The sequence below is a fragment of the Pan paniscus genome, chromosome 2 (assembly GCF_029289425.2).
Source record: "Pan paniscus chromosome 2, NHGRI_mPanPan1-v2.0_pri, whole genome shotgun sequence".
Lineage (NCBI taxonomy): Eukaryota > Metazoa > Chordata > Mammalia > Primates > Hominidae > Pan > Pan paniscus.
Genome location: NC_085926.1, coordinates 167,705,004 through 167,732,818, shown reverse-complemented (window position 1 = coordinate 167,732,818; position 27,815 = coordinate 167,705,004). Strand labels below are relative to the sequence as shown.

Below are 27,815 nucleotides of genomic sequence, written 5' to 3'. Positions count from 1 at the left end.
GGATATTTTGGGTTACATGATATAAAAGAATACCATGAATATCATGAGCATTCCCATGCATTCCATGAGTATCTATGCATATGCAAAAACCTATGCATGAATGTTCATAGCAGCTTTGTTCACAGTAGCAAAAAAACTGGAAACAATGAGTAAAAGGTTAAACAAACTGTGGGACTATGGAATATTCCTCAGCAACAGAAAGGAACAAACCACTGATACATGCCCCCAGTTCGATAGACTTCAGGTGGATTAGGCTGAATAAAAAAGCCAATCCCAGTTACAAACTGTGTGTTTCCATTTATGTGACATTCCTAAAATGACACAATTATGGATCTGGAGAACAAGTTAGGCATTGGGAGAGGAGTAGGCAGTAGGTATGGCTACAGAGGAATAGCACAAGGGAAACTTGTGGCAATGGAACAATTCTATGTCTTGACTGTGATGGTGGCTGCACAAAACTATATGTGACAAAATTGCATAGGATTACACAAACACACACACACAAATGAGTGCACTGTTGATTGTACCAATGTAAATCTTCTGGTTTTGTTATTGTGCTATAGTTATAAAAGAGGTCAGCGGTGAGGGAGGCTGAGTAGTGCATGGACCTACCTAAACATTTCTTTGGAACTTCCTGTGAATCTATAATTATTTCACAGTAAAAGTTTTAAAAGTAGGCTGGCTGGGTGCAGTGGCTCACGCATGTAATCCCAGCACTTTGGGAGGCCAAGGCGGGCAGATCACTTGAGATCAGGAGTTCGAGACCAGCCTGGCCAACATGGTGAAACCCCATCTCTACCAAAAAAATATAACAGTTAGCCAGGTGTGGTGGCATGCACCTGTAGTCCTAGCTACTCGGGAGGCTGAGGCATGAGAATTGTTGGAACCTGGGAAATGGAGGTTGCAGTGACCCAAGATTGCACCACTGCATGCCAGCCTGGGCAACAGAATGAGATCCTGTCTTAAAATAAATAAATAAATAAAAGTAGGCAAATAGTATAAAGAACCCCTGTGTACTCATCACCTTATTCTACAGTTATCAATGTATGGCCAATCTTGTTTCACTTATATTCCTACCCACTTTCCCCTCCCCCTCCCATATTATTTAGAAGCAATTCCAAGGTGTTATATCATTTTATCCATAAATATTTCAGTAAAAGTAAGAATCATTTATTTTTACACATAAGTGTAATTTTATGAATAATTTTAATGTAGTAGCATCTAATTCCTAGATATTTTGTCTTCTTAATCTATCAAGGTCCATTACCCCAATTTATCAATTTACAGGATTATTTCTTTTTTCCCTTTCCTGGTTTTCCTTTTACATCCTTCTTTCCTTTCTTATCTTTTGGAGAGGTCTTTCCTTTCTTTTGTGGTTTTAGTAGTTCACCGAATTTCCCAAATCCTCTCTGTACCATTGTTCCACGCCACCATGCCTGAATCTGAAAACAAGATAAACCCAAATTCAGCATCGGCTGGTATCACAATGAACTGGAAATTGTTAAATCTCTTTATTCTGATACATGGTCTTGAAGACGTGGAGAATGGGATGTGATTAGAACTCTAAATTTTATTTTCTATCTTTCTCAATTGGCTAGGCATTCAGGCAAATTTTTAAAAAAATGCATTTATTGTTTTTATGTGCCAGTGCCTGTTCTAGACTTTTGGGCAACAGCAGAGAAATAACTGTCTCAACTTTATAGAGCTCACATTCCAGTGAGGGAAGAGACGGTACAAAATAAACACACGAATGTTCAATTTGTCAGACGGTGATGAGTGCTATGGAGAGTGACCGCGCATGGTGAGGGGATCTGAGTGCCTACGCTCTGCCTTCCCGCTCCTTACTGGGCTGTCTGTGCTCCTGCCTAAAGCCAGCCCTCACTTGTTCCCTGGATCCTATTCCCTCCTACCTACCCAGCAACACCCCTCCTCTAGCAGCAGACTTGTCCAGTGGCTACCCATTTCTCTCTGAATAGAAGCCAAAGTCCTTATATGGCTTACAAGGCCCTCTCTGATCTGCCTCCCCAATCCTGACCCCTCTAACCTCTTAACTCCCTTTTCCCTGGCTCACTCTGCTCCAGCCATGTGGGCCTCCTCCCTGCTCAGACACACAGGCACAGTTGTGACTCAGGGCCTGTATATTCGCTGCTTTCTTTGCCTGGAACTCTTCTCAGTATTCAGATGGCTCACCCCTCCACTGCTTCAAGGATTTGCTAGATTGTCATTGCTACGGACTGAACTGTGTTGCCCCAAATTCATATGCTGAAGTCCTAATCCCCAGTGTGAATGAATTTGGAGAAGGGGCTTTGGGGAGATGACTAGATTTATATGAGGTCATAACAGCAGGGTCCTCATGATGAGATTAGTGGCCTTATAAGGAGAGATATCAGAGAGTTAGCACTCTCTAGTGCAATCTCTCTCTCTCTCTCTTTCTGTTGTATGAAACACAGGGAGAAGTCAGCTTCTACAGGCCAGGAAGAGGGCCTTCACCAGACTCCAATCATGCTGATACTCTGACCTTAGACTTCCAGCCTCCAGAACTGTGAGAAAATACATTTCCGTTGTTTAAGCCGCCTGTTCTATGGTATTTTGTTGTGGCAGCCTAAGCTAAGACTGTCATTTTTTCAGTGAGGCCTACTCTGACAATCTTATTTAAATCAACCACTTCTCCACCTCCACACACTACTGGCAATTTCAGTTCCCCTTAGGCTAACTTTTTTTTTTTTTTTTAACAGTAGCACTCTCTAACATAGTATTTCATTTTATGTTTTCTATTTCATGCTTTTATTTCCCTCCTACTAGATTTTAAGTACTGTGAGGACATAAATATTTGTTTTGTTCACTGATGTATCTCAATGCTTAGAACAGTGTCTGGTGCATAGTAGAAGCTCAATAAATGTTTGTTGAATGAATGAACAAATGAAAGAGGTGGCTGGGGGCATGCAGTTTTATATAAGGTGGATCAAGGAAGGGCTCTCTGATAAGAGAATGTTTAAGCAGAGATGGAATGAAGTGAGGGCCAGAATCTTGCTCATATCTGGGGAAAGCATCTCTGGGCACAGGAAGAGCCAGTGTTAAGGCCCTGAGCCAGGAACATGCTTGGTCCTTGGAAGAACACCAGGGATCTGCTTGTGACTGAAGTCCAGTGAGAGTAGGAAAGAGGAGATGGGGAGTGAAAACAGCAGACCAATCGGGATCCAGGGAACAGCACTGCTCTCTAGAGGCATTTTGGAAATTTATGGGGCTTTTTGTTGACTTAAGGTTAAGCAGTCTTCAATTGTGTGGCCTATATCCTGGTCTACAAAGCCTTTCCAACAGTGTGCAGGCATGGATAGGTTGAAGACAGTCCATTTCCTGAGCTCCAGCTTCCATATGTACCCCTTCCTAAAATCATCCCGAGAACATAACTGCAGATCCCCCATTCCAGTTGCCCCTTTGGTGCTCCACAGAGGAAGGGCATAGCTTGCACCCACCTGAATCTTACTATGTTGCATTGCCCTGGACTCCAAAAATCATTAGGACACAGACACACACACATACACACACACACATACACACACACACACACACACACAAAGAAAAAGACAATTCAAAGTACAAGTGTTGATGAGAAAATGAATGACTCTAGGGACTGGTTAACCAATCCTTTTGCAAGACAGGTGGTTTCTAATTCTACCTTCAAGAAAAATAAGGGAAGCCTAGTTGACATGTCAGCTAAGACCTGCTATCGATTTGGGGGATATAAATCTGGAAGAAGCTCAGAGATGCATGAAGCATGGTTTTTTTAAAATAAAACATTACAGGCAAAAAAAGCTTCTTCTGTTCTCTTTAACTCATCTACATGAACAAGGTTTCTCAAGGCTTTCATCTGTAAAATGAGAAACAGGAGTAGAATCTATAATCAACCCTGTGTTATTCTAATAATCATCAATATTTATGCATGAATATATAAACTATGCTAAAAAAAACCCTCTCATTTTGGTACACTGTTCTAAAAAATCCTATATGTCTAACAATTATTAAAATTTGTAAGAAATTTTGTGTTGTTTTAGGTGATTTTATACTACTAATAGTTGTAATGTATATACATTTTTAAATTTTTAAAATTTAATTTATATAAATATTTTTGTCGCCTAGAAGTACAAAAGAGCAATCTATGAAAGACTTATATGTGTATACATAAAACCTTAGGATCAATTTTGAGGGGAAAGTAGAATGGAAGTACATGTTTAAGAAGAAAAGGAATATGATATAAAAATTCTGCCTATAAAATAATAACTTGTTTGAGTATTTGTAAATTGGTGTTGACAAATCATAATGATATTCAGTTTCCACTGGATACATTTAAAATACTGATCTAACAGCTCTATTTTAAAATGTCAACATTTAAAATTCACTGGAAATTACATCCTTTGCAATGATTTAAACTTGTGGCCAACAATGTTAAATATCATTTTAAGAACGTGCAAGAGGGTGCATGGTTTTTCAAAATGCTTTTAGGAAGTATTCAATTAAGAACCACAACTTTCATTCTTTCAAGTGTAATCCATCCTGAGCATATACACATTGAAATAATTTATTCATTTATTTTTTGAGACAGCTGTTGCCCAGGCTGGAGTGCAGTGGCACGATCTAGGCTCACTGTAACCCCCGCCTCCTGGGTTCAAGCGATTCTCCTGCCTCAGCCTCCAGAGTAGCTGGGATTACAGGCACGCACCATCATGCCCAGCTAATTTTTGTATTTTTAGTAGAGACAGGGTTTCACCATGTTGGTCAGGCTGATCTCGAACTCCTGACCTCAAGTGATCCACCCGCCTCAGCCTCCCAAAGTGCTGGGATTACAGGCGAGAGCCACCGCGCCAGGCCTGAAATATATATTTGTATATAAATTACTTTTCTTTCTCCTTTAAATTGTAACTCAGGCGTTATTTTGATTAAAATTATGTCCTTTTGTACGTTTTTATTGTCTCTGAATTTATTTTGGAATAGTAAAAGAGGTATTACAAAAGATTTATCATAAAAGGGAGGACATTAGGTCTGATAGGGTTGAGGGCTATTGAGAGGGGGTTTTACGGACTGAAGACTTGACTCTTACTCTGAGTGTAATGGAGGATTGCCAATTTCAGTGGAGCATCAGTGCAACTGCTGAGCAGAAGGTATGTTGTAGGGGAGCTGGCATGGAAGCAGGGACACTAGTCAGAGGGCTTATGTAGTTATCCGGCTGTGGGATGATGGGGACTTGGGCCAGTTGGAGAATAAAGAACACTGGCTGAAGTGGACACATTCCAGACCTGTCCTACATCTCCATGGGCTCAAAGGGCTAGAGCAGAATTACAAGGATCTCAGCCTTTTGATCCTTATTAATGGCAGCTCAGAACCCTGGGCTCAGCCTCTCATCTATAAATGCTTTCATTTCTAATTTTTTAAACTTATTTTACTGCTTTTGTTAATACAAGCTTTTTTCATTCCAACGAAAATAGTCCACGAATTTTAGATTGTTTGAAATGTTGAAGTTTTGGTTTCCTTTGCCTATTTGTTGGCTTCTTATTGGACAAAGAAATAAGGGACGTAAAAGACAAAAATGCTAGGGCTGACATTTAAAAATCTTCTTCCTTAGCCCTGGGGACATAAAAGTTACCAAGTAACTTCTCTTTTCAGAAGCAGGACAAGGGTGTAAGGAGTTGCTCCGTAGGATAATCTGTACTGTGTTTACCATTAGACTCCCTCTAAAGCAACTGCTTTCAAGAATCTGGGCTGATTTTACCTTTGTTGCCATTATATTCCTGTTTCTGTTTTCCTTGAGGTATTTCCATATGGCCTCATTGCCTTCAGCACACACTTCTTTTGGGGGTTCTTCCATGGGATTGTCCATCAGTGTCAGAACCTTAAGATTCACTAGGGAATCCAAATTCTCCGGAAGATGGGTGAGCAAGTTGTCCTCCAGCCGTAATTCTTTCAAAGCTGAAAAGATTTTTTTGTAATGGTGGATCAATCTTAGAAGAAACAATATTAACTTGTCACCTAATCCTGTCCACATAGGTGAGGGATCCAATTCTGCATTTGCAAAGGGAATGAGAGGAAGGATGCACAAGACCCGACAAAACTTTTTCTACCATCTAATAAAAGTTCTAGCTCTATGTTTGCTCCTTCTCAAAATGAAGAGAACAGAATTCAGTCTCCAGATATTCCAAATGTTTTGTTTGTTTAGAGCAACAGTTTTTAGCTGAAACTGACAGCCCACTGGGAAAAATCACTCTTAGACCCTGCTGTTCCTAAGGTCAGCAGACTATTTATTTATTTATTTATTTTTTTTTTTTGAGACAGAGTCTCACTTTGTTGCCCAGGCTGGAGTACAGTGGCATGATCTGAGCTCACTACAACCTCTGCCTCCCAGGTTGAAGCGATTCAAGTGCCTCAGCCTCCCAAGTAGCTGGGATTATCAGGTGCACGCCACCACACTTGGCTATTTTTTTTTTTTTTTGAGACAGAGTCTAGCTCTGTCACCGAGGCTGGAGTGCAGTGGCGCAATCTCGGTTCAGTGCAACCTCCGCCTCCCGGGTTCAAGTGATTCTCCTGCCTCATTCTCCTGAGTAGCTGGGATTACAGGCACCCACCACCAAGCCCAGCTAATTTTTGTATTTTTAGTAGAGATGGGGTTTCACTGTATTGGCTAGGCTGGTTTCGAACTCCTGACCTCATGATCTGCCTGCCTCGGCCTCCCAAAGTGCTGGAATTACAGGCGTGAGCCACCGCGCCTGGCCTACAACTTCTTTATAACAATTCAAAGTTGTTGAAGCCAGTGTCCATAAATATTAGAGACAGAAAAATAAAAAACACTGAAAAATTTTGAGAATATTTCACTCCTCCAGGGACCAAGGACAGGATAAAAATTTATGGTCAGGAGCATTACTAAGGAGTACTGCATACAACCCCTTGTCTCCATTTTTTTTTCTTTTTTTAAAAAAATTTTTTAACTTTTATTAAAATGGAGTCTCGCCCTGTTGCCAGGCTGGAGTGCAGTGGTGCAATCTCAGCTCACTGCAACCTCTGCCTCCCGGATTCAAGCAATTCTCCTGCCTCAGCCTCCCAAGTAGCTGGGATTACAGGCACGTGCCATCACACTCAGCTAATTTTGTATTTTTAGTAGAGATGGGGTTTCACCATGTTGGCCAGGCTGGTTTGAACTCCTAACCTCAGGTGATCTGCCCGCCTCGGTGTCCCAAAGTGATGAGATTACAGGCATGAGCACAGCGCCTGGCCTTGCCCCCAATTTTTGAATATCTTATGAGTAGGCATCAGCTTCCACTCTCTCCATTCCTTTTTCATTAAAGAATAACTATAGTTTGGGCCAGGCACGGTGGCTCACGCCTGTAATTCCAGCACTTTGGGAGGCCAAGGTGGGCAGATCACGAGGTCAGGAGATCGAGACCATCCTGGCTAACACAGTGAAACCCCGTCTCTACTGAAAAAAAAAAAAAAATTAGCCGGGCGTGGTGGTGGGTGCCTGTAGTCCCAGCTACTCAGGAGGCTGAGGCAGAAGAATAGCGTGAACCCGGGAGGCAGAGTTTGCAGGGAGCCGAGATCACGCCACTGCACTCCAGCCTGAGCGACAGAGCGAGACTCTGTCTTAAAAAAAAAAAGAAAAAAAAGAATAGCCGTAGTTTGAAAACATGTGCATAAACCTAGGATTCAGAAAAAAAAAAAAAGAAACATTTAAAATCTGGTCCCAGTGGGTGCTCAGCAAAAGCATGTTAAGTGGATGGATGAATGTACAGACAAAGAATGGCTTAATGTAGTGGAAAATGTTTGGCTATTTAAATAGGAATCATATATAGTTTTCCAGGTCAATTATGTAGCTCCAAGAAAGTCTCCTGCTAATTTCACCACTCTGGGCCAATACTTTTTCTTTTATTCAAGTGACTCCGTGACCTAGATGAAATTTACTGCAGGATCCCAACTCCAAATTCTGGCATGTAGTAAGTGTACAGTAAATTATTGTTGGTAGTGTAATAAATGTATGGGTGAATGCTAATTTTCTTAGCAGTTGCTATTTACTTTTCCATTTTAATAAATGACTTAACTGCCTTTGCAAGACTCTTAGCTATACTAATCAGGACACCTGGCCTCCCCCATGTCGCTAAGTGAGCCCTGCAAGGAAGTAATGGGATAGACTCAGTTCTCTGAACACTGAGATCGGTCGTTAGCAAAGCAAGGAAGCCATTTGCCATAGGAGATGCTGGCCACAAACTCTGCTAGGCTGTGAATCTACTAAGTTTCCTCACCTTGTGCTTGGCAAATGGCATCTGGAAGTTGCTTAAGCAAATTGTGCCGGCAATCAAGAACTTCTAGGTTAGGCATTGACCCCAAGGATACGGGCAGGTACTCCAGATGATTGTTCTCTATATATAGCTCTTTGAGACTCTGAAATAACATGAGTGTACCATAATAATATACCTTGATTAATTAATTATAATAACCAGAATCACCTGTGGGTGCTCATGCTTTTTTTTTTTTTTTTCACTTTCAATGGGGAAATTACGCATTGGGTTAAAGGGAAAAAGCATGTCTAAAGGACCATCATCAAGACCCAAAATTATTTTTGAGTAAATCCATTAGACTTAGTTTCCATTTATGCAGGGAAAAGAGACTACAGACATCTAGTGCTTATTTGTTTCACCAGAACTTATGGAAAAATAATTTGAATAATTTAACTACATTTATCATTAACTCCTTTTTAATAGCTAATTCTCTGTGGCAGTTGCTACAGAATGATAATTGCCTCAACTATCAACCCAATATTGCCTCAGTGAAAGTAGCCAAAATGCACAGGGAATGGATTTGAATGTATTCAAAATAACTATTTTCAACTTCACTGGGCAAAAATCTAATGTTTGTACTTCACCCTAAGATTGTGGCATGACAGGTACAAAGGAAAAGCTGATGAAAGGTGTTCTATGAACACAGGGCAAAGGAATGGAGAATTAGGAAGAGACACCCTGTGTCATAGTGAGAACTACCTATGCTGTGCATGGCATTGCATGACTGGGGTTATGTGGTGGCCCACGCCTACTTTATCATCATTAAGAGCGCAGCAGGTCAGACACGGAGGCTTATGCCTGTAATCCCAGCACTTTGGGAGGCCGAGGCAGGTGGATCACCTGAGGTCAGGAGTTCGAGACCAGCCTGGCCAACATGGCAAAACCCCGTCTTTACTAAAAATACAAAATTAGCCAGGTGTGGTGGTGGGCGCCTATAATCCCAGCTATTTGGGAGGCTGAGGCAGGAGAATCGCTTGAATCCGGGAGGTGGAGGTTGCAGTGAGCCATTGCACTCCAGCCTGGGCAACAAGAGCGAAACTCTGTCAAAAAAAAAAGTGCAGCAACAGGAACATGAAAAAAAAATAACAGTTCTTTAAAGGATGAATATATGAAGACACCCTACTATGGCTACTTTGAATGAAGTTATCCTGTTGCTTTGCAAGTATTCCTCACAGCCCTGCAGATCCAGGAAGCTGGTGCAACATGATTTCCCTTTTCCAATCAGGGAGAGAGGTCACACTTCCCCTTACAGGAAATCCTGGGCACCAAAATGTAGGCTCCCAGCATGTCACTTGTATGATACTCTTTAACTTCAAAATAGTCCAGTTTTCAGGGGGCTACTTATAAAAAGTGGAAATTAAATGGAAAGAGTTATGACCCAATTTCTGTAAATGAAACACACCAAATCACACAGTGGAAAGAAGTATGGCAGGACATATCCAACAGCAATCACAATGAAATGTTGAAGAGTTGTTCACGCACAGTGGAAACCTCAAAATGTAAAAATGATTGCTTGTCTGAAGCTGGAAATCTAGTATGGATGATTCTACATCCAGCCTGTGGAGACCTCATATTTTCTCAGTTTCAGCCAATTTAAGAGGCAGTGGCAGGTGCTTCTTAGCCTGCTCATTTGGGGAGGCTTACCTGCAGTTTCCTAATGTGTTCTGGCACATAGGTAAGTTTGAATCCCTGGTCTTGCCCAATGTATAATTTCTCTAAAGATGCTAAAGAAAGGACTTCCTCCGGAAAGGAAAGGAACTCATTTCCTGTTAGTCCAAGTATCTTCAGTTTTGAAAGTGAGCCCAATTCTGAAGGTAACTAGAAGTATTCCAAAAAGATAAGTTTCAGGTCAAGATTATTTTTAACAGCAGAGATAAATTGGGCTTTTGGTTTTGAGGCAGACTGCTAAACAAGTGGAGTAAATTAGCCTCTCCTACTGGTGAAAAATTTGTGCACATATCTGCATTACAGTATTTATACTTGTAGATCTAAAGTCTCTGATTTCACTTTTATGCACCACTTTAAACTGGAGCAATTTTTTGTGGCTGGGCGCGGTGGTTTATGCCTTTAATCCCAGCACTTTGGGAGGCCAAGGCCAGTGGATCACCTGAGGTCAGGAGTTCAAGACCAGCCTGGCCAACATGGCGAAACCTTGTCTCTACTAAAAAATACAAAAATTAGCTAGGTGTGGTAGCGGGTGCCTATAATCCCAGCTACTCGGGAGGCTGAGGCAGGGGAATCTCTGGAATGTGGGAGGCAGAGGTTGCAGTAAGCCGAGATTGTGCCACTGCACTCCAGCCTGGGCGACAGAGTGAGAATCTGTCTCAAAAAAAAAAAAAAAAAATTGGAGCAATTTTTAACCTATGTTCTTGCCATTTATGGACTGTAGTGTGGCAACTGCTTGACACTATAGAAAGAAAAATACTAAAGTTATGTGTAATATTGCAATAATAATATTCATTATAAATTCAGTTATTGGAACTAATAAATTTAGTGATATGACTCCTCATCCTAAAAGGCTTTAATAATTTTGAAACTTCAGTTGAAATCTCAGTTGGAGGCAAACATATATTCACACCATTTCTAATCAGTGTTCAGTGAACTCCATTATGATCCTATCGTGTCATGTTCTGCTTTTCAGTGAATACCCAGGCTTGTGTACCCTGTGTGGGAACTGGGTCGGCATTTCACAGAGTGCCACACTTTCAGGGCTGGAATGCCTTAAGAAGGTTCTTATTTCAACCTTCTAATACAGTGGTTGCATACTTTCTATAGCGAGCCATCCAGTTTTATCTAAACACCACCTCCTGTGAAGAAAAGCTCATTATCTTCTATGGCTACTTCTAATCATCAGATTTCCTACTTTAGTACAGCCCAAATCAGCTTCACCATTATGTCCGTCTATCGGTTTCTTTCTGGACCATGGGAGACCACATGGGAAAAAAAATCTCTCTTTTTTTTTTTTTTTTTTTTTTTTTTTGAGACGGAGTCTCCCTCTGCCGCCCAGGCTGGAGTGCAGTGGCGCGATCTCGGCTCACTGCAAGCTCCGCCTCCCAGGTTCACGCCATTCTCCTGCCTCAGCCTCCGGAGTAGCTGGGACTACAGGCGCCTGCCACCACGCCCGGCTAATTTTTTGTATTTTTAGTAGAGACGGGGTTTCACCGTGTCAGCCAGGATGGTCTCGATCTCCTGACCTCGTGGTCCGCCCGCCTAGGCCTCCCAAAGTGCTGAGATTACAGGCATGAGCCACCGCACCCGGCGAAAAAATCTCATTCTTAAAATATGTGACAATCACCCTATTGACTGTGTTACAGAGATGCCTTATTTTCTCGTAGAAAAAAATCCCAGCTACATAGCTCAACAGCTCCTTAACTCATATGTTCCTTTATCTGGCTTAATTCCTAGCTGGGAAATCCTTCCCCACAGTTCCCTGCTTGAGCCCATGGGCATTCTTCCCATCCATTCCCTAGTCAGCCACCCTACTGTCATTCTGGCTAGAGCTCAGCTGAGCCACTCCCACACCCACCTCTCTATGGATGGGTGGAATAGACAGGTAATTGGTGAATGGGTCACTTACAGTTGGAGAAAAAGAAAGTTCACTGAGGACAACCTATCTGTAAAAGTTTCACATACTTGGAATCTTCCATAATGCATTTTTCTCTTTTTTGTGTAGAGTAAGGACTCATTTTCCTAAAAATGCTGTAACAGTTTTCCAGTTTTATTTATTTACCTATTTATTTTAATTAGATGAAGTCAATCTTTGGAGAAACTGATGTTTAAGCTTTCCTCTTTGGCTATTTCAAAATTCTTCATCAATCACTTAGATCTCTTCAATACAAAATGCCTGCATTCTGTGCAGTCCAAAACAATGAAAAAAGATTTTTCAATCTAACCATTTTATTATAACCTAGAAATTTCATTCTTATTGCTGTTCACTTAACTCATAAAAGCTTAGCTTTTCTTTTTCAAAACACATTGAATGTTCAAAAAATTTTTTTAGGAGTATTTAAGATCCAGTAGTTAGTTTCATCATAGTCATAGTAAAGTATAATGAGAAGAAATCTAGATGTATAGAAAATCTGTAGAGCATTAGATGAGTACAATTACTGATGACACTATAACTGACATATAGCCATTTTGGGATCTGGTACATTGTTTTGGTTTTTTCCTTTTTCTTTTTTTTTTTTTTGAGACGGAGTTTCACTCTTCTTGCCTCGGCTGGAGTGCAATGGTACAATCTTGGCTCATTGCAACCTCTGCCTCCTGGGTTCAAGCGATTCTCCTGCCTCAACCTCCTGAGTAGCTGGGATTACAGGTGCCCACCACCATGCCCGGCTAATTTTTGTATTTTTAGTAGAGATGGGGTTTCGCCATGTTGGCCAGGCTGGTCTCAAACTCCTGACCTCAGTTGATCCACTCGCCTCATCCTCCCAAAGTGTTGTGATTACAGGCATGAGTCACCGCACGTGGCCTGCTTTTCTCCTTTAATAGAAGTATACTCTACAAATAAAATCCATCTAGGTACACATTGAAAATCAGATATTTTTTTGCATGCACACAGGCAAGTAGAAGCTACTGGTTAGGCTTTAAGAGCTAGTAACCCATGAGTTGAGTCTTTGAGGAGGGAGAGATAATGAGCTGGCTTAAAGGCCATGTTTCATTAAGGAGAGAAATGCACTGGAAGGTGGTATTAGCATAAGAGGAAATTGAGAAGGGAGGACAAATGCACACACACACACAAAACCCATCAGAATAACTGAAGAGGAAAAAGCACTGGTACACAGAGATTGTCATGTTGAATACAATAATATTTAACATGTCTACATTTCAGTGCAGTTTGACTTGTGCTAAAACTTGGTATTGGATGAAGCTTATTTTTGTTAACAAGCAGTCTGTGTGTGATTCGCTCCTTTGATTTCTTAAAATTTCTCTCAGAAAAGGATTAGGTATTATTCATGGCTCAGTATAATGTGTTATCCCTCCCACATGTACTTTATATTTTAAGTCTTTCACTCCAACTGCAAAATGACAGACTTTGTCCACTAAAAGGAATTTCTTACATCAGCAGTGGAATAGTTCAGGGACGGGCTCTCACAGAACCTCAAAAATCTTCCAAGGTGAGTTGCTACATCAGTGGAGATTAAGTCCTAGAATCTCGACCTAAATCTGCAAGTTACCATCAAAATGTTTACTTCCTGAAAGGCAGCTTTAAAACCCCATAGCAATTTGGGGAAAAAAGTTCTAGAAATAAAAAATCAAATAAAAGATTTTTTTAGCAGTCGGGCACAGTGGCTCACGCCTGTAATCCCAGCACTTTGGGAGGCTGAGGTGGGCAGATCATGAGGTCAGGAGTTTGAGACCAGCCTGGCCAATATGGTGAAACCCTGCCTCTACTAAAAATACATAAATTAGCCGGGCGTGGTGGCAGGCACCTGTAGTCCCAGCTACTCGGGAGGCTGAGGAAGGAGAATCGCTTGAACCTGGGAGGTGGAGGTTGCAGTGAGCTGAGATGGCGCCATTGCACTCCAGCCTGGGCGACAGAGCGAGAGCTCATCTCAAAAAAAAAAAAAAAGATTTTAAAAAATAAATCCGTAAGGCCCAGGACTTTTATAATTTATAGGGAACACATGAGACTGGTGTCCATGGCCAGGTAAAGCAGACCTATTATTTGATTATAGTTGTTGATTTCCAAATTCCCCTTTTTACTCCCTCTACAGTTGTCTTTTGCTCTTAACAGCTATTTTTTTCTTTTTAAATCAAATATTATAGTCCAGGCATGGTGGCTTACACCTGTAATCCCAGCACTTTGTGAGGCCAAAACGGGGGGATCACTTGAAGCCAGGAGTTTGAGACCAGCCTGGCCAACATGGTGAAACCCCGTCTCTATTAAAAATACAAAAATTAGCCGGGTGTGACGGCGCACACCTGTAGTCCCAGCTACTTGGGAGGCTGAGGCAGGAGAATCGCTTGAACCCAGGAAGCAGAGGTTGCAGTGAGCCAAGATAGCACCACTGCACTCCAGCCTGGGTGACAGAGTGAGTGAGACTCCATCTGAAAAATAAATGGATAAATAAATAGAATTAAAATTGAAATAAATAGAATATTATAAAATAATAAAGAAACATAAACCCATGCATGCCCAACTGCCCAAATCTTTTAATAAACAAAATGAAATACTGCAATTAAGTTCAGTCCCCTTATGATCTCTTCCCCATTTGCTTTCTTGGTTTTTAAAGACACATTCCTACATTGCCCAGCATGGTCTTGAACTTCTGGCCTGTAGTTATCCTCCCTCCTTGGCCCCCCAAACTGCTGGGATTAGAGGAGTGAGCCACTGCATCCAGCTGCTTCCCTATTTTGTTGACTTCCTTCTCTCTTCCCAGAGGCAGCCACCTTCATGAATTTAGTTTTCTTCCAGTCAATATTTTATATTTTCATTATATATAAAAAATCCATAAAATATGTGTTGTGTGTATATGTGTGTACGTATATACATATATGTATATATATATATATATATAGTTTTGTGTGATTTCAAAATTTATAAATGGTATCATAAAGTTCTGCAGTTTGATATGGAACCTTAGGTTTTCTTTTCAATAAACATCACAATACTGAGATCTATCCATATTGGCAATACAGTACCAGTTCACTTAAATTACTATATAACTTCGTTTTATGAATATATTGAAGTTTATTTGCCCACTCCCCTACTGACATTTAGATTGTCTCCCATTATTTCATGATTATCAACAATGCTAAATGACCATTTTTGAATATGCCACCCTGCACACACGGGACAGTTTCTGTTGGGACAAATCTGGTTTTGCAGTTTCCTATGGATGGAACTTTAGGCTTCTAAGGCTGTTATGTATTAGAAACATCTGCTGTTAACGGAAACTCTGTCAGGAGATTGTCTTTGTTAAGAATATAGACCCTGGGCTGTGCGCCGTGGCTCACGCTTGTAATCCCAGCACTTTGGGAGGCCGAGGCGGGCGGAACACGAGGTCAGGAGTTCGAGACCAGCCTGGACAACACCGTGAAACCCCCTCTCTACTAAAAATACAAAAATTAGCTGGGCATGATGGCAGGTGCCTGTAATCCCAGCTATTCGAAAGGCTGAGGCAGGAGAACCGCTTGAACCCGGGAGGTGGACGTTGCAGTGAGCCGAGATCACACCACTGCACTCCAGCCTGGGCAATAGAGCTAGACTCCGTCTCAGGGAAGAGAAAAAAAAAAAAAAAGAATGTAGACCCTGGAGCCTGGCAGCTGTGGGCTGGAATTGCGGCTGCAGCACTTACAGGCTGTGTAACCTTGGACATGTTAGTTAAGCTCCCTGCCCCTCACTTCCTTCATATACCATTGAGGACACAGTCGTTGTGAGGTAAATGAGATGACCCATGTAAACACTTAGCTCAGTGACTGGCACATACACCCTCTAAATAAACATTAGCTACTACTATGATTACTGCTGCTGTTAGGGAAAAAGAGAGTAATACAAAGTATCACCTTGTTGGATATTTAGTAGTCTTGGATTTTCGCCCATAAAGTCAGTTTAAATTTGCTGTTTAGACACAGAACCAACTTAGGGCAGGAAGGACCCTGGATGAGAGCATAGTGACAGCCAGAAAAGGAATCCGTACCTGTCCTATTTTATTGTCATCCAGTCCCAGGACTTCAAGGTTTTTCAGTGCACAGATCTGCAGCGGGCAGTGGTCCAGATGGTTCTGGCTTAGGTCCAGGAAGCGCAAGTTGACCAGGCACCTGAAGGAGCCCCGCAGCCTGTGCAGGCCGGTGTTTCCCAGGTAGAGCAGGTGCAGCGAGGTCCACCTGCAAATGAGGCGTGGCACCTTCTCCAGGCGGTTCCCGCTCAGCCCGATTTCCGTCATCTTCCTGAGCTCGGCGAGGCTCTTCGGGATGGAGTGGAGGAGGTTGTGGGATAAATCGAGCACCGACAGTTGGCTACACTGGCACAGGGACGCGGGCAGAACGGGAAGGTTGTTAGAAGCCATATAGAACTTCTGCAGCCCCGTCAGGTGTCCGATCTCTTCTGGGATGGCACCGATTTTGTTCTCGTCCAGGTCAATGATCTCCAGGGTGTAGAGAACACAGAGCTCCTGGGGGAAAACTTCAAATTGGTTTCGCTTCAGGTAGATCTCCCTCAGCTTGGTCTGGTTCACTATTTCCTTGGGCAGACATTTCAGGTGGTTTCCAGTCAGTCCGAGCAGCTCGAGATGGTGGAGGTTTTTACAGACGACGACGGGAATTTCCTTCAGGTCGGTCTGGTAGAGCCGGAGCTCGCGCAGGGCGTGGAGGAAGCTGACAACGACAAGGGAGGAGGAGAAGATGGGGTTGTAGCTCAGGTCCAGGCTCTCCAGGCTGCTCAGCAGCCCCAGCGCCGGGCACAGGCTCCTCAGGTTGTTCTTATCCAGGTAGAGGACCCTGATGTTCTTTAAACGCTGAATCTCCTGGGGAATTTCTTCAATCTGGTTATTCTCCAAATGCACTTCTTCTAATTCTGTGAATGTGAAGATCTCCAAAGGAATGGCAGTCAAGCTCTGATTAGAGGCATCAATGAAAAATGTTCTATCATTGACGTGCTGTGGATCATTTCTCTGATGAATTTTAGGTGAATGTTCTACTGATTTTATGTCTTTTGACATTATTGTGAAGAAAAGCTCAAATATCCAAAATCTGAAATATTGTGAAAAGGATGAAAAAAAATTAGAATTTACCTGCCACCAGACTTGCTATCCTTAAGAAAAATAAAATTAAAACATAGTTGATTAAACTTAGTGCTTGAAATTATGACAGAACATAAAATGTAGGTTTTTGCATTTCATGTTAAAAGAATTAAAGTGTAGACTCCTTCCCCTAACACGTAGACTCACATGAAAAAAAAAAGAGATTAACTACAGTTTTATTTATTTATTTATTTTTGAGACGGAGTTTCGCTTTTGTTGCCCAGTTGCTGGAGTGCAATGGTGTGATCTCGGCTTACTACAACCTCCGCCTCCTGGGCTCAAGTGATTCGATTCTCCTGCTTCAGCCTCCCGAGTAGCTGGGATTACAGGCACCCACCACCATGCCCAGCTAAATTTTTTTGTAATTTTAGTAGAGACGGGGTTTCACCATGTTGGCCAGGCTGGTCTCAAACTCCCGACCTCAGGTCCACCCGCCTTGGCCTCCCAAAATGCTGGAATTACAGGCATGAGCCGCCGTGCCCAGCCTAATTTCAGTTAAAACAAAATGCCTATTCTGAATGTTTCCAGTAGGATGTAGAAGGTTGCAAAATATCCTTGCTCTTACCATAACACTGAGAAAACACTAGGGAAAAACCTCATCTTTTAAAATACAGTATTTTTCCTTAAAACCACCAGAGAGTCGAAGATACAAAGAAAGCTAAAACAAAAACAAAAACAACAACAACAAAAACACTATATTCTAGAGATGCACCAACCTTTTCTAAATAACTAGAGACCCGTGAGTAGACCCTCTCATGCCTGATGGCATTTGCAAGTTTGAGGACTGTCAGGCAGAGAAACAACCCTTTAATAGGCACAGGCAAAGGAACTTCTGGGAGAAGAATAAACCTGCCAAACTTTTAACAGTCATGTGTGGGCTGGCATAGTGGATTAGAATCTGGAGTAGCCCCAAATGCAAAGTCAGTTCTCCCCACTAACTAGTTCTTCCCATTAGTCTTTGGCTGGTTAAACGGCCACAGGGAAAATTGCAGGCTGGACTAAAGAACAGAGACAGGTCCTGTAGTTTCATGGTCTTAAGTACCGAAGCCTGGCTGGAAGGAGCTTAACTCTGTCTAAGTGAGACATTTGGAACTGCAGTTAATTGAATGAACTAAAGCCCAACCCAGAAACAAATTAAAGTCTCTAATAAATGGAGAGACAAATCATGTCCATGGATTAGAATTCTCAGTAATGCTAAGATGTCGTGAACCCGGGGGGCGGAGCTTGCAGTAAGCCGAGATCGCGCCACTAAACTCCAGCCTGGGCGACAGAGGGAGACTCCGTCTCAAAAAAAAAAAAAAAAAAAAGACGTCAGTATTCCCCTAATTGGATCTATAGTTTTTACGCAATGTTAGTCAAAATTTTAGCAAACTTTTTTTTTTCTTTTTTGGTAGAAATTGACAAGCTGATTCTAAAATTTATATGAAAATGCAAAGGAGCTAAAGATAATCTTTAGTGAAAACAAAATCAGCAGACTTACACTACTAGGCTTATAAATCTTATAAAATGCAAGATGTGAATATTGTATTTCAGAAGAGTAAGTCTTTAGTACACACACACACACACACACACACACACACACACACAAAGTCTATGGGGAAAGGCAGAGAACAACATGACATGATAGTGGCAAGGTTGGCGGTAGCGTCTTTGAACTTCTTTTTAGAATGAAGGCAGTCCTGCTGGAGTATCTGGGCCTCTCATCCATCACAGAGGCCCAGTGCCTAGATGAAGGGGATACATTTCTAGCCCCATACATAATACTGCTATTCCTCAAAACACAACACTATGTGCTTCAGGTGCTTGTTGCTTTATGCCTGGACTCAAAACCAGCTCTGAGACAATGTTATTTAAAGAAAAGGAAAGATTTAACACTGATTTTGTTTAAAACTAGCTGTCTCCAGCATTTTTGTCACTTAGTCATCAGGCAGATTAAATTTATCTAATACTGTTCAGTCCTGTAAGATAAAATCTCCAGTTTCCTACTTGCAAATTTCTGAAAATTCTCCACAGTATGTAGACTGAGGCGATAATACAAATAAAAATAGGGAACACCAAGAACACTGATTACGTACTCCAGGCTTTACTTAAAGTAACCTAATTAATCTTCACAATAATCCTATGCAGGAGGCATCATTATTTGCCCTGTTTCCCAGATAAAGAAATTATATAACTAAAAGAGCTCTTCTCAGAACATGGTAGGAAGTGGGAGTAAGAGCAGAGAACTGGACACAACCTCACCTAGATTTTTAACATCACTCGTTTACAGGAAACCTGGCATTTATTAAAATCATTCTTCTCGGGTGTGAAATTTTAGACTTGATTTTATTGTGCAGCATTACAACAAAGTCAACTGGGAGAAATTTATGTGGATTAGAATTAATATGAGGGTGTCTGGGCTTCCAGACACATGAAATAACTTATTTCTCTTAACATTCATCTTTCTCCATAATAAGACCTGCTTAGAATATCTGATTGTGTGTGTATGTTATCTCACCTTAATCATATACCCCATCAATTTGACGGCCCTCTGAAAGCTATATATATACACCCATATTTCACGTTCATTTGTGGATTTAATAAAAGGAGATTGTAAAACCCGGATTTGCAATAGCTTTGCCAGTAATTCCGCCACAGTAAATGGAGAAAGGGGAAGATTTGGTCTTTATTGGCCATTTTTTCTCTAGGGATTGCTACACAAATGTGATCAAATTTACTTATTATTACAATCCAATATTATGGTGGGGTGATTTCTAAATTAAATAATTGTTACATCTTCATTTGAAGGAGCCAAGATTTGGATAGTTTAACAATTAGCTTTCTTTGTGTAACTCTAACCCCTGAGAAAATCATTTAAGAAACTAATCAGCCCTCTCAAATTTACAGTGAGTGTTGATGCTTTTGTTTCCAAGTCTGTCTATGCACAAACTAGATAGGTAAGACTAGGTTCCTGAGGTTAATATGGTGTGTGACTCTCTCTGTTAGCATAAAAACCCATTTCTAGTTAAAAGAATTTCAAGATTTTGCTTAAAACTTCACTCAGCAGATCTTCTCCTTCTAAAAACCGGTGAATCACAAACAAACTAAAAGTAACCTTAATTGACTTCAGACTGGATATTCATGTAATGGTAATAAAGAGTGGCAGAATATGCCACTCCAAAATATGCCACTTTGGTATGAGGATTACTTTAAGCTAAAGACACTTGAAAAATAGCAGATGCAATAAGTGTATCCTAATCTTCCCTTTCTCTCCTTGAAAACAGGAAATAAAACCTTCCATGTGAAACATGCCTTCTCTATACCAGAAAGAAAATTCTTCAACAGGGAGTCATAGCTGAGAGAATTCTGTACAAATACATCTTGTTAAAAAAAAAATTCCTGGAGGCAGAGCAAGATGGCTGAATAGAACCCTCTAGCCATCATCCCCTCCAACAGGAACACCAAATTGAACAACTATTCACACAAGAAATCATCTTCATAAGAACGAAAGATCAGGTTTGCAATCACAGTCCCTGGTTTTAACATCATAGCAAAGAAAGAGGCACTGAAGAAGGTAGGAAAGACAGTCCTGGATAGTCAGAACCATCCCTCCTCCATCCCCCAGCAGCAGCCATGTGGCACAGAGAGAGAATAAGTGTGCTTCGGGGAGGGAGAGGAAAGTGACTGTGGGGCTTTGGAATGGACTTCAGTGCTGCCTGTCACAGTGGAAAGCAACATCGGGTAGAATTCAGGTGGTGCTCATGGAGGGAGCATTTAGACCAGCCCTAGCCAGAGGGGAATTGTCCATGCCAGTGGGTGGAACCTGAGTTCTGGCTAGCCCCACCACTGTGGGATAAAGTGCTCTGGGGGTTCTAAATAAACTTGAAAGGCAGTCTAGGTCACAAGGACTGCAATTCCTGGGCAAATCTTGATGCTGTGCTGGGCTCTGAGGAATTGTTCTTGAGGTGCTAAATGGATTTTAAAAAACAAGACCCAATGATCGATCTGTGGCCTACAAGAAATACATTTCACCTATAAAGACACACATATGCTGAAAATAAAGGAAAGGGAAAAGATATTCTATGCGAATGGAAAACAAAAAAGAGCAGGATTAGCTATACATATATCAGACAAAATAGATTTCAAGACAAAAGCTATAAAAAAAGACAAAAAAGGTCATTATATAATGATAAAGGGGTTCATTCAGCAAGAGGATATAATGATCATAAATATACATGCACCCAACACTGGATCACCTAGTTATGTAAAGCAAATATTACTAGAGATAAAGAAAGAAATAGACTCCAGTAGAATAATGGCTGTTGATTTCAGCATTGGATACTTTCAGCATTGGAGAGATCAAGAAAGAAAACCAACAAAGAAGCAGTGGACTTAATCTGCACTATAGACCAAATGTACCTAGATATTTACAGAACATTTCATCCAACAGCTGCAGAATACACATTCTTTTCCTCAGCACATGGATCTTCTCAAGGATAGACATATTTTAGGTCACAAAACAAGTCTTAAAAATTTTCAAAAATATCAAAATCATATTAAGTATCTTCTCTGAGCACAATGGAATAAAACTAGAAAGCAATAACAAGAGGAAATTTGGGAATTGTACAAACATGTAGAAATTAAACAACATGCTCCTGAATGACCAGTGGGTCAATGAAAAAATTAAGAAAATTTAAAAATTTCTTGAAACAAATTAAAATGGAAACACAACATAACAAAACCTATGGGATACAGTGAAAGCAGTACTAACAGGCATGTTTATAGCAATAAGTGCCTACATCAAAAAAGCAGGAAAACTTCAAATAAACAATGTAATGATGCATCTTAAAGAACTAGAAAAGCAAAAAACCAAACTCAAAGTTAGTAGAAGGCTGGGAGTGATAGCTCACGCCTGTAATCCCAGAACTTTGGGAGGCTGAGGCAAGTGGATCACCTGAGGTCGGGAGTTCAAGACCAGCTTGGCCAACATGGTGAAACCCTGTCTCTACTAAAAATATAAAAATTAGCCAAGCATTGTGGTGTGTGCCTGTAATCCCAGCTACTCAGGAGGCTGAGGCAAAAGAATCACTTGAACCCAGGAGGCAGAGGTTGCAGTGAGCTGAGATCATGCCACTGTACTCCATCCTGGGCAACAGAGCAAAACTCTGTCAAAAAAAAAGAAAAAAAAAAAAAGTAGAAGAAAAGAAATCATAAAAATCAGAGCAGAAATAAATGAAATTAAAATAAAGAACAATGCAAAAAATTAATAAAATGAAAAGTTGGGTTTTTTGAAAAGATGAATAAAATCAATAAACTTATAGCCAGATTAAGAGAAAAAGAGAGAAGATCCAATAAATAAAATCAGAGATGAAAAAGGAGACATTACAACTGATACAGTAGAAATTCCAAGGATCAACTATATGTTAATACATTGGGAAACCTAGAAGAAATGGATAAATTCCTAGATATATACCATTTACCAAGATTGAACCATGAAGAAATCTGAAACCTCAATAGACCAATAGCAAGTAAAAAGATCAAAGTCATAATAAAAAGTCTCCTAGCAAAGAAAAGCCTGGGACCCAATGGCTTCAATGCTGATTTTTATCAAACATTTAAAGAAGAACTAATACCAATCCTACTCAAGCTATTCTGAAAAATAGAGGAGGAAAAACTACTTCCAAATTCGTTCTATGAGGCCAGTATTACCCTGACACCAAAACCAGACAAAGACACACCAAAACAAACAAACAAGCAAACCAAAAAACAGAAAACTGTAGGGCAATGTCCCTGATGGATCTTCTCTGCGAAGATCCTCAACGAAAATGCTAGCAAACTGAATTCGACAACACATTAAAAAAATCATTCATCATGACCAAGTGGCATTCATCTCAGGAATGCAAGGATGGCTCAAAATACACAAATCAATCAATGTGATACATCCTATCAACAGAATGAAGGACAAAAACCATATGATCATTTTAATTGATGCTGAAAAAGCATGTGATAAAATTCAACATCACTTCATGATAAAAGCCCTCAATAAACTGGGAGTAGATGGAAGATACCTCAACACGATAAAAACCATATTTGACAGGCCCATAGGTAGTATCATACTGAATAGGAAATACTGAAAACCTTTTCTCTAAGATCTGGAACAATACAAGGATGCCCACTTTAACCACTATTATTCAGTGTAGCACTGGAAGTCTTAGCTAGAGCAATTAGAGAAGAGAAAGATATAAAGAGCATCCAAATTGGAAAAGAAGAACCCAAATTATCCTTGTTTGCAGATGATATAATCTTATATTTGGAAAATCCTAAAGACTCCACCAAAAAAAATTATTAGAATGGATAAACAAATTCAATAAAGTTGTAGGGTACAAAATCAACATATAAAACTCAGTAGCATTTTTATATACGAACAGCAAACAATCAGAAAAAGTTAGAAAATAATCCCATTTACAGTAGCTACAAATAAAATAAAATACCTAGGAATAAACTCAACCAAAGAAGTAAAAGATCTCTACAATGAAAACTATAAAACATTGAAGTAAGAAATTAAAGAGGACACACACACAAAAAAAGGAAAGATATTTTATGTTCTTGGATTAGAATAATAATTATTGTTAAAATGTCCATTTTATCCAAAGCAATTTACAGATTATATACAATTCCTATCAAAATACCAAAGACCTTCTTCACAGAAATAGAAAAAATAATCCTAAAATTTGTGTGAAACCACAAAAGATCCAGCATAGCCAAAGCTAACCTGAGCAAAAAGAACAAAACTGGAGGAATCACATTACCTAAATTAAAATTATATTGCAGAGCTAAAGTAGCCAAAATAGCATGGTACTGGCATAAAAATAGATACATAGACCAATGGAACAGAATAGAGAACCCAGATATAAATCCATACATCTACAGTGAACTCGTTTTTGACAAAGGTATCAATAACATATATTGGGGAAAAGATAGTTTCTTCAATAATGGTTCTGGGAAAACTGGATATCCATATGCAGAAGAATGAAACTAGACCCCTATCTCTTGCCACATACAAAAATCAAATCAAAATGGATTAAAGGGCCAGGCACAGTGCCTCACGCCTGTAATCCCAGCACTTTGGGCGGCAGAGGCAGGTAGATCACTTGAGGTCAGGAGTTTGAGACCAGCCTGGCCAACATGGTGAAACTCTGTCTCTACTAAAAATACAAAATTAGCTGGGCGTAGTGGGGGGCGCCTGTAATCCCGGCTATTCTGGAGGCTGAGGTGGGAGACTCGCTTGAAGCTCGGAGGCAGAGGTTGCAGTGAGCCAAGATCAGGCCACTGCACTCCAGCCTGGACCACAGAGCGAGACTCTGTCTCAAAAAACAAACAAACAAACAAACACCCCAAGACCCTAGTAGGCACAGACACAAGCGGCTGGATGTTGAGAGGAACACACCGGCGGAGGAGCACACAGGTGGCTGGACATTGAGAGGAACAGAGGAGCAGAAGAGCACACCGACAGGCACCAGCGGACGCTGCCAGGTCACCGACAAGCAGCACGATGTGTAGACCGAGGGAAATTTGGTCAGGGCAGTCAGTGGAGAGTCTGGCTGCTGAGCGGCCGGACTCCAGGGGAAAACCACCTTTCCACTCCATTCCCTTTCTGGTTCCCCATCCATCTGTTGAGAGCCACTTCCACCATTCAATAAAACCTTGCACTCATTCTCCAAGCCCACTGTGTGATCCGATTTTTCCGGTACACCAAGGCCAGAACCCCAGGATACAGAAAGCCCTCTGTCCTTGCGGTAAGACAGAGGGTCTAACTGAGCTGATTGACACAAGCCGCCTATACACAGCAAAACTGAAAGAGCACCCTGTAACACACGCCTACTGGGGCTTTGCTTCAGCAGCTGTAAGCATTCACCCCTAGACGCTGCGGTGGGTTCGGAGCCCACGTGCCCCACAACCTGCCCGTCTGCATGCTCCCCCTAGAGGTTTGAGCAGCGGAGCACCAAAGAAGCAAGCCACACCCCCATTGTTACCGGTAGAAGGTGTCCAGGTTCTTGGCGTCTTGAACAAAGAATTGGACAAAACGCACAAAGCAAGGAAGGAATGAAGGGATTTATTGAAAATGAAAGTATACTCCACAGTGTGGGAGTGGGCCGAGCACAGGGGCTCAAAGACCCCGTTACAAATTTTTTGGGAGTTCAAATATCCCTTAGAGGATTCCATTGGTTACTTAGAGTACGCCCTGTGTAAATGAAGAGGATGAAGTAAGTTTACAAAGTCGTTTATGGTGTACACCCTATGGAGAGGATATTTCCTGTTATAGCCGAAGTGCGAATCGGCCTTATGTTCCCTACCTCCAGACCCTATTTTCCTGCCTCACCATCGCATGCCTTGCAAGGGGGATAAGGAAACTATTACCATTTCAGTATCAAGGAAATGAAACTTACCAGATCATCACATCTGGACAATGAGACACCAGATCCCTCACCCACCATGATTCCCTAAGCGACCACCTGATTCCTGTTGACCAACTCCTCTTCCTTACCCCTCCCTAATTCCTGATTTCCTGCAAGTAGTCACATTTCTTTCTTGCTATGTAAACCCTTGATTCTAGTTGGTTGGGGAGACAGATTTGAGACTGATCTCCTCGGCTGCAGCACCAGATTAAAGCCTTCCTCCCTGGCAATTCTCATTGTTTCAGTGATTGGCATTCAGTAACAGGAGCAGCAGGATCTAGACGGAACCCCTGGCCTTTTAGTAACAGATGTGGATCTGGCCCTGCCCGCCTCCCCGCTGTCTGTACTGATCTGAGTACATTCAAGTACCTGCGCATGCCCAGAACGCACCAAGCATTCTGTCCTCTGGCAGCCTCCTTCGGACCATCCAGATGTCACCTCCTTCAGGAAGCCCTCCCTGGTGGCCCCGCCCTTTGGGAGCACAAAACCCTTTATGCTCCCAAAGCCCAGCGCCTTTATCATGTGCTGATGCTACTCTGCTTCTTCGCTGGCCCGGCGGCCGGTGCACACTTTGCAGGAGCGGGCTTTGTCATAATCTTCTTTGTAGCCCCAGCCCTAGCTCAGCAGCGGAGCCCCTCAAACCTCGGGAACTCCTCCCTGCAAAGGAGCCAGGACGCCCTCCCTCAGGCTGCCTTTAACCAGGGCAGGGTGACAGAGGACCTCCACAGAGTTGGCGGTCACTGCCTTAGCAGTGAGGCCTCAGGGCCCGGGCAGGCACAGCCAGCGGGACTCGAAGCAGGCTGGCGCCGAGGCTCGTGTAGCCGCCTCACAGCTGCAGGCGGACTGTAAGCGCGCGCGCGGTCGCCATGGCAGCGCAGCCGCCGCGGCCAGTGGGTGAGAGGAGCATGGGGAGCTCCCGGGAGGCCACCCGTGCGCCGGCCGGGTCCCCGGCTTGGGCCTCCACTCAGGCCATTACTCCGGGCGCGGCCCTGACGGTCCAGCGCGGTAAGAAGTAGGGAGCACGTCTGCGCGGCCTGGCCCAGACAAAACGCGCGAGGGGCGCCGGGGTCGCACGGCCGGAGTCCTCCCAGCAGCCCGCCAGCCCAAGGCGGCGAGGCGGGAGGGGTGCCCCTGGGAACCCCAGCTGTGGCCAGAGGTTTGGGGCGCCCAGAAACGAGGGCAGGAGAGGAGTCCCCGGTCGCCCTTTGCGACCGAGGGCAGGAGAGGAGTCCCCGTGGGTCCGCCCTTTGCGCGATAGGTTGTGCAGATGGTGTCTGTCGCCGTGCTCTCAGGGTCTCCGGGAGGGGGTGGCGGGGGGGGGCTCTTCTCAGCCCCCTTTTTGTGAAAGTCCCAGAGAGCAGGTCACAGGGGGGCATGAGGGTCTTGATACTGTTTCTGACTTTGCACCTCTGTACTATCTCCGTTTTAAATATTTCTGCGCCCATGATCAGCAAGTTAAGCACCTACCCTGAACGGCCACCCCCTACCCGCCATTTCTGTTTTATATGCTTGTTTTAAAGTCTGTCTGTGGATACGGAACTGTGTTCGGAGGCTGGCTTAATAATACTGCATCCAGGAGATGGGCAGTGTTAGGCTCTGCCTTTAGCATGAGAGGAAATTTAAGCTGGGATAACAACTTGTTCAAATGTACACACTGCGGATTCTGGATAGGGCACCCACGTTCTGACTCATGCTCATCGCTTAGATTTCCCAGTGCTTGGCTAAGTATAGAAAAGCATGTTTTGGAGGGATCTACCTCCTAAGTCCTTTCTGTGGAAATTGTTAAAACGTGGCTGCCAGAGGCGTGGATGAAAAAATGAAATTTGGGTTAGGTTCTTGACATTTTCCTGCGTAGCTGGGTTATTTCCTAGTTTTTGCTTTACAATTTGAAGGCTATTTTCCTTCTAATATGAATACAATATAGGAAATAAATTCATTGGTGCCACAAAATCCTGGCATACAAAATACGTAGGTGAATTTTAAATCAAAGGAAGGGTAGCAGAAACTTTTAAATACTGTAAATCTCTGGCTAGCTTGTTAAATAAGAATATTTCCATAACTTTGTTTAGCTGTATTTAGCTCGTAGTCTAAGATTCCTTCATGCCTTCGCGAAAATGAATTGTAGTCTGACACATTTCTGTGCCCTCGGAGATTCTCAGGGCAATTTTTCTCTTAATACCAAGGAAGACAGTGGGAAAGAAAGAAGCCCAGTGGGAGCCCAGCTCCAACTTCTATTTGGGATCTACTTGCTTTGTTTCCTGGGGAGGACGCTAAAGCAGCACTTTCTAGATTGCATTCCAAGTGAGGTTTTTGTTTTG

The 27,815-nt window shown here is 42.1% G+C and overlaps 2 protein-coding genes across 5 annotated transcripts in view; one reads left to right on the top strand and one right to left on the bottom strand.

Annotated features, from left to right (window-relative positions):
- Positions 1-597: 597 nt before the first annotated feature.
- Positions 598-26,523, bottom strand: LRRIQ4 (leucine rich repeats and IQ motif containing 4). 3 transcript variants are annotated; one of them, XM_003817675.5, is made up of 6 exons: positions 25,867-26,482; positions 15,962-17,012; positions 9,963-10,136; positions 8,283-8,421; positions 5,765-5,961; positions 598-1,442 (listed from the first exon to the last, which is right to left on the bottom strand). In XM_003817675.5, exons 1-6 carry the CDS (start codon positions 25,872-25,874, stop codon positions 1,290-1,292), a joined length of 1,722 nt encoding a protein of 573 aa, XP_003817723.1. In that variant the 5' UTR covers positions 25,875-26,482; the 3' UTR covers positions 598-1,289. The 3 variants fall into 3 exon arrangements, with proteins under 3 accessions (XP_003817723.1, XP_054966641.1, XP_054966640.1); XM_055110666.1 differs by lacking the exon at positions 9,963-10,136 and having other exon boundaries at positions 25,867-26,523; XM_055110665.1 differs by lacking the exon at positions 598-1,442 and having other exon boundaries at positions 4,852-5,961; positions 25,867-26,342.
- The window catches only part of LRRC34 (leucine rich repeat containing 34), a 22,978-nt gene continuing 21,526 nt past the window's right edge, over positions 26,364-27,815 (top strand). For both annotated transcript variants that reach the window (XM_008970915.6, XM_003817676.7), the window contains exon 1: positions 26,364-26,502. In XM_008970915.6, the coding sequence (XP_008969163.3) occupies positions 26,364-26,502 (139 nt within the window). The remainder of the gene's footprint in view (positions 26,503-27,815) is intronic.

What these genes read in the sequence shown, in the direction of transcription:
- LRRIQ4 (XM_055110665.1), bottom strand. An exon ending in AACACATTAGGAAACTGCAG is followed by an intron (nt 8,422 to 9,962) that starts GTAAGCCTCCCC and finishes ATGTTATTTCAG; the next exon opens with AGTCTCAAAGAGCTATATAT. An exon ending in TGCCATTTGCCAAGCACAAG is followed by an intron (nt 5,962 to 8,282) that starts GTGAGGAAACTT and finishes AAATCTTTTCAG; the next exon opens with CTTTGAAAGAATTACGGCTG.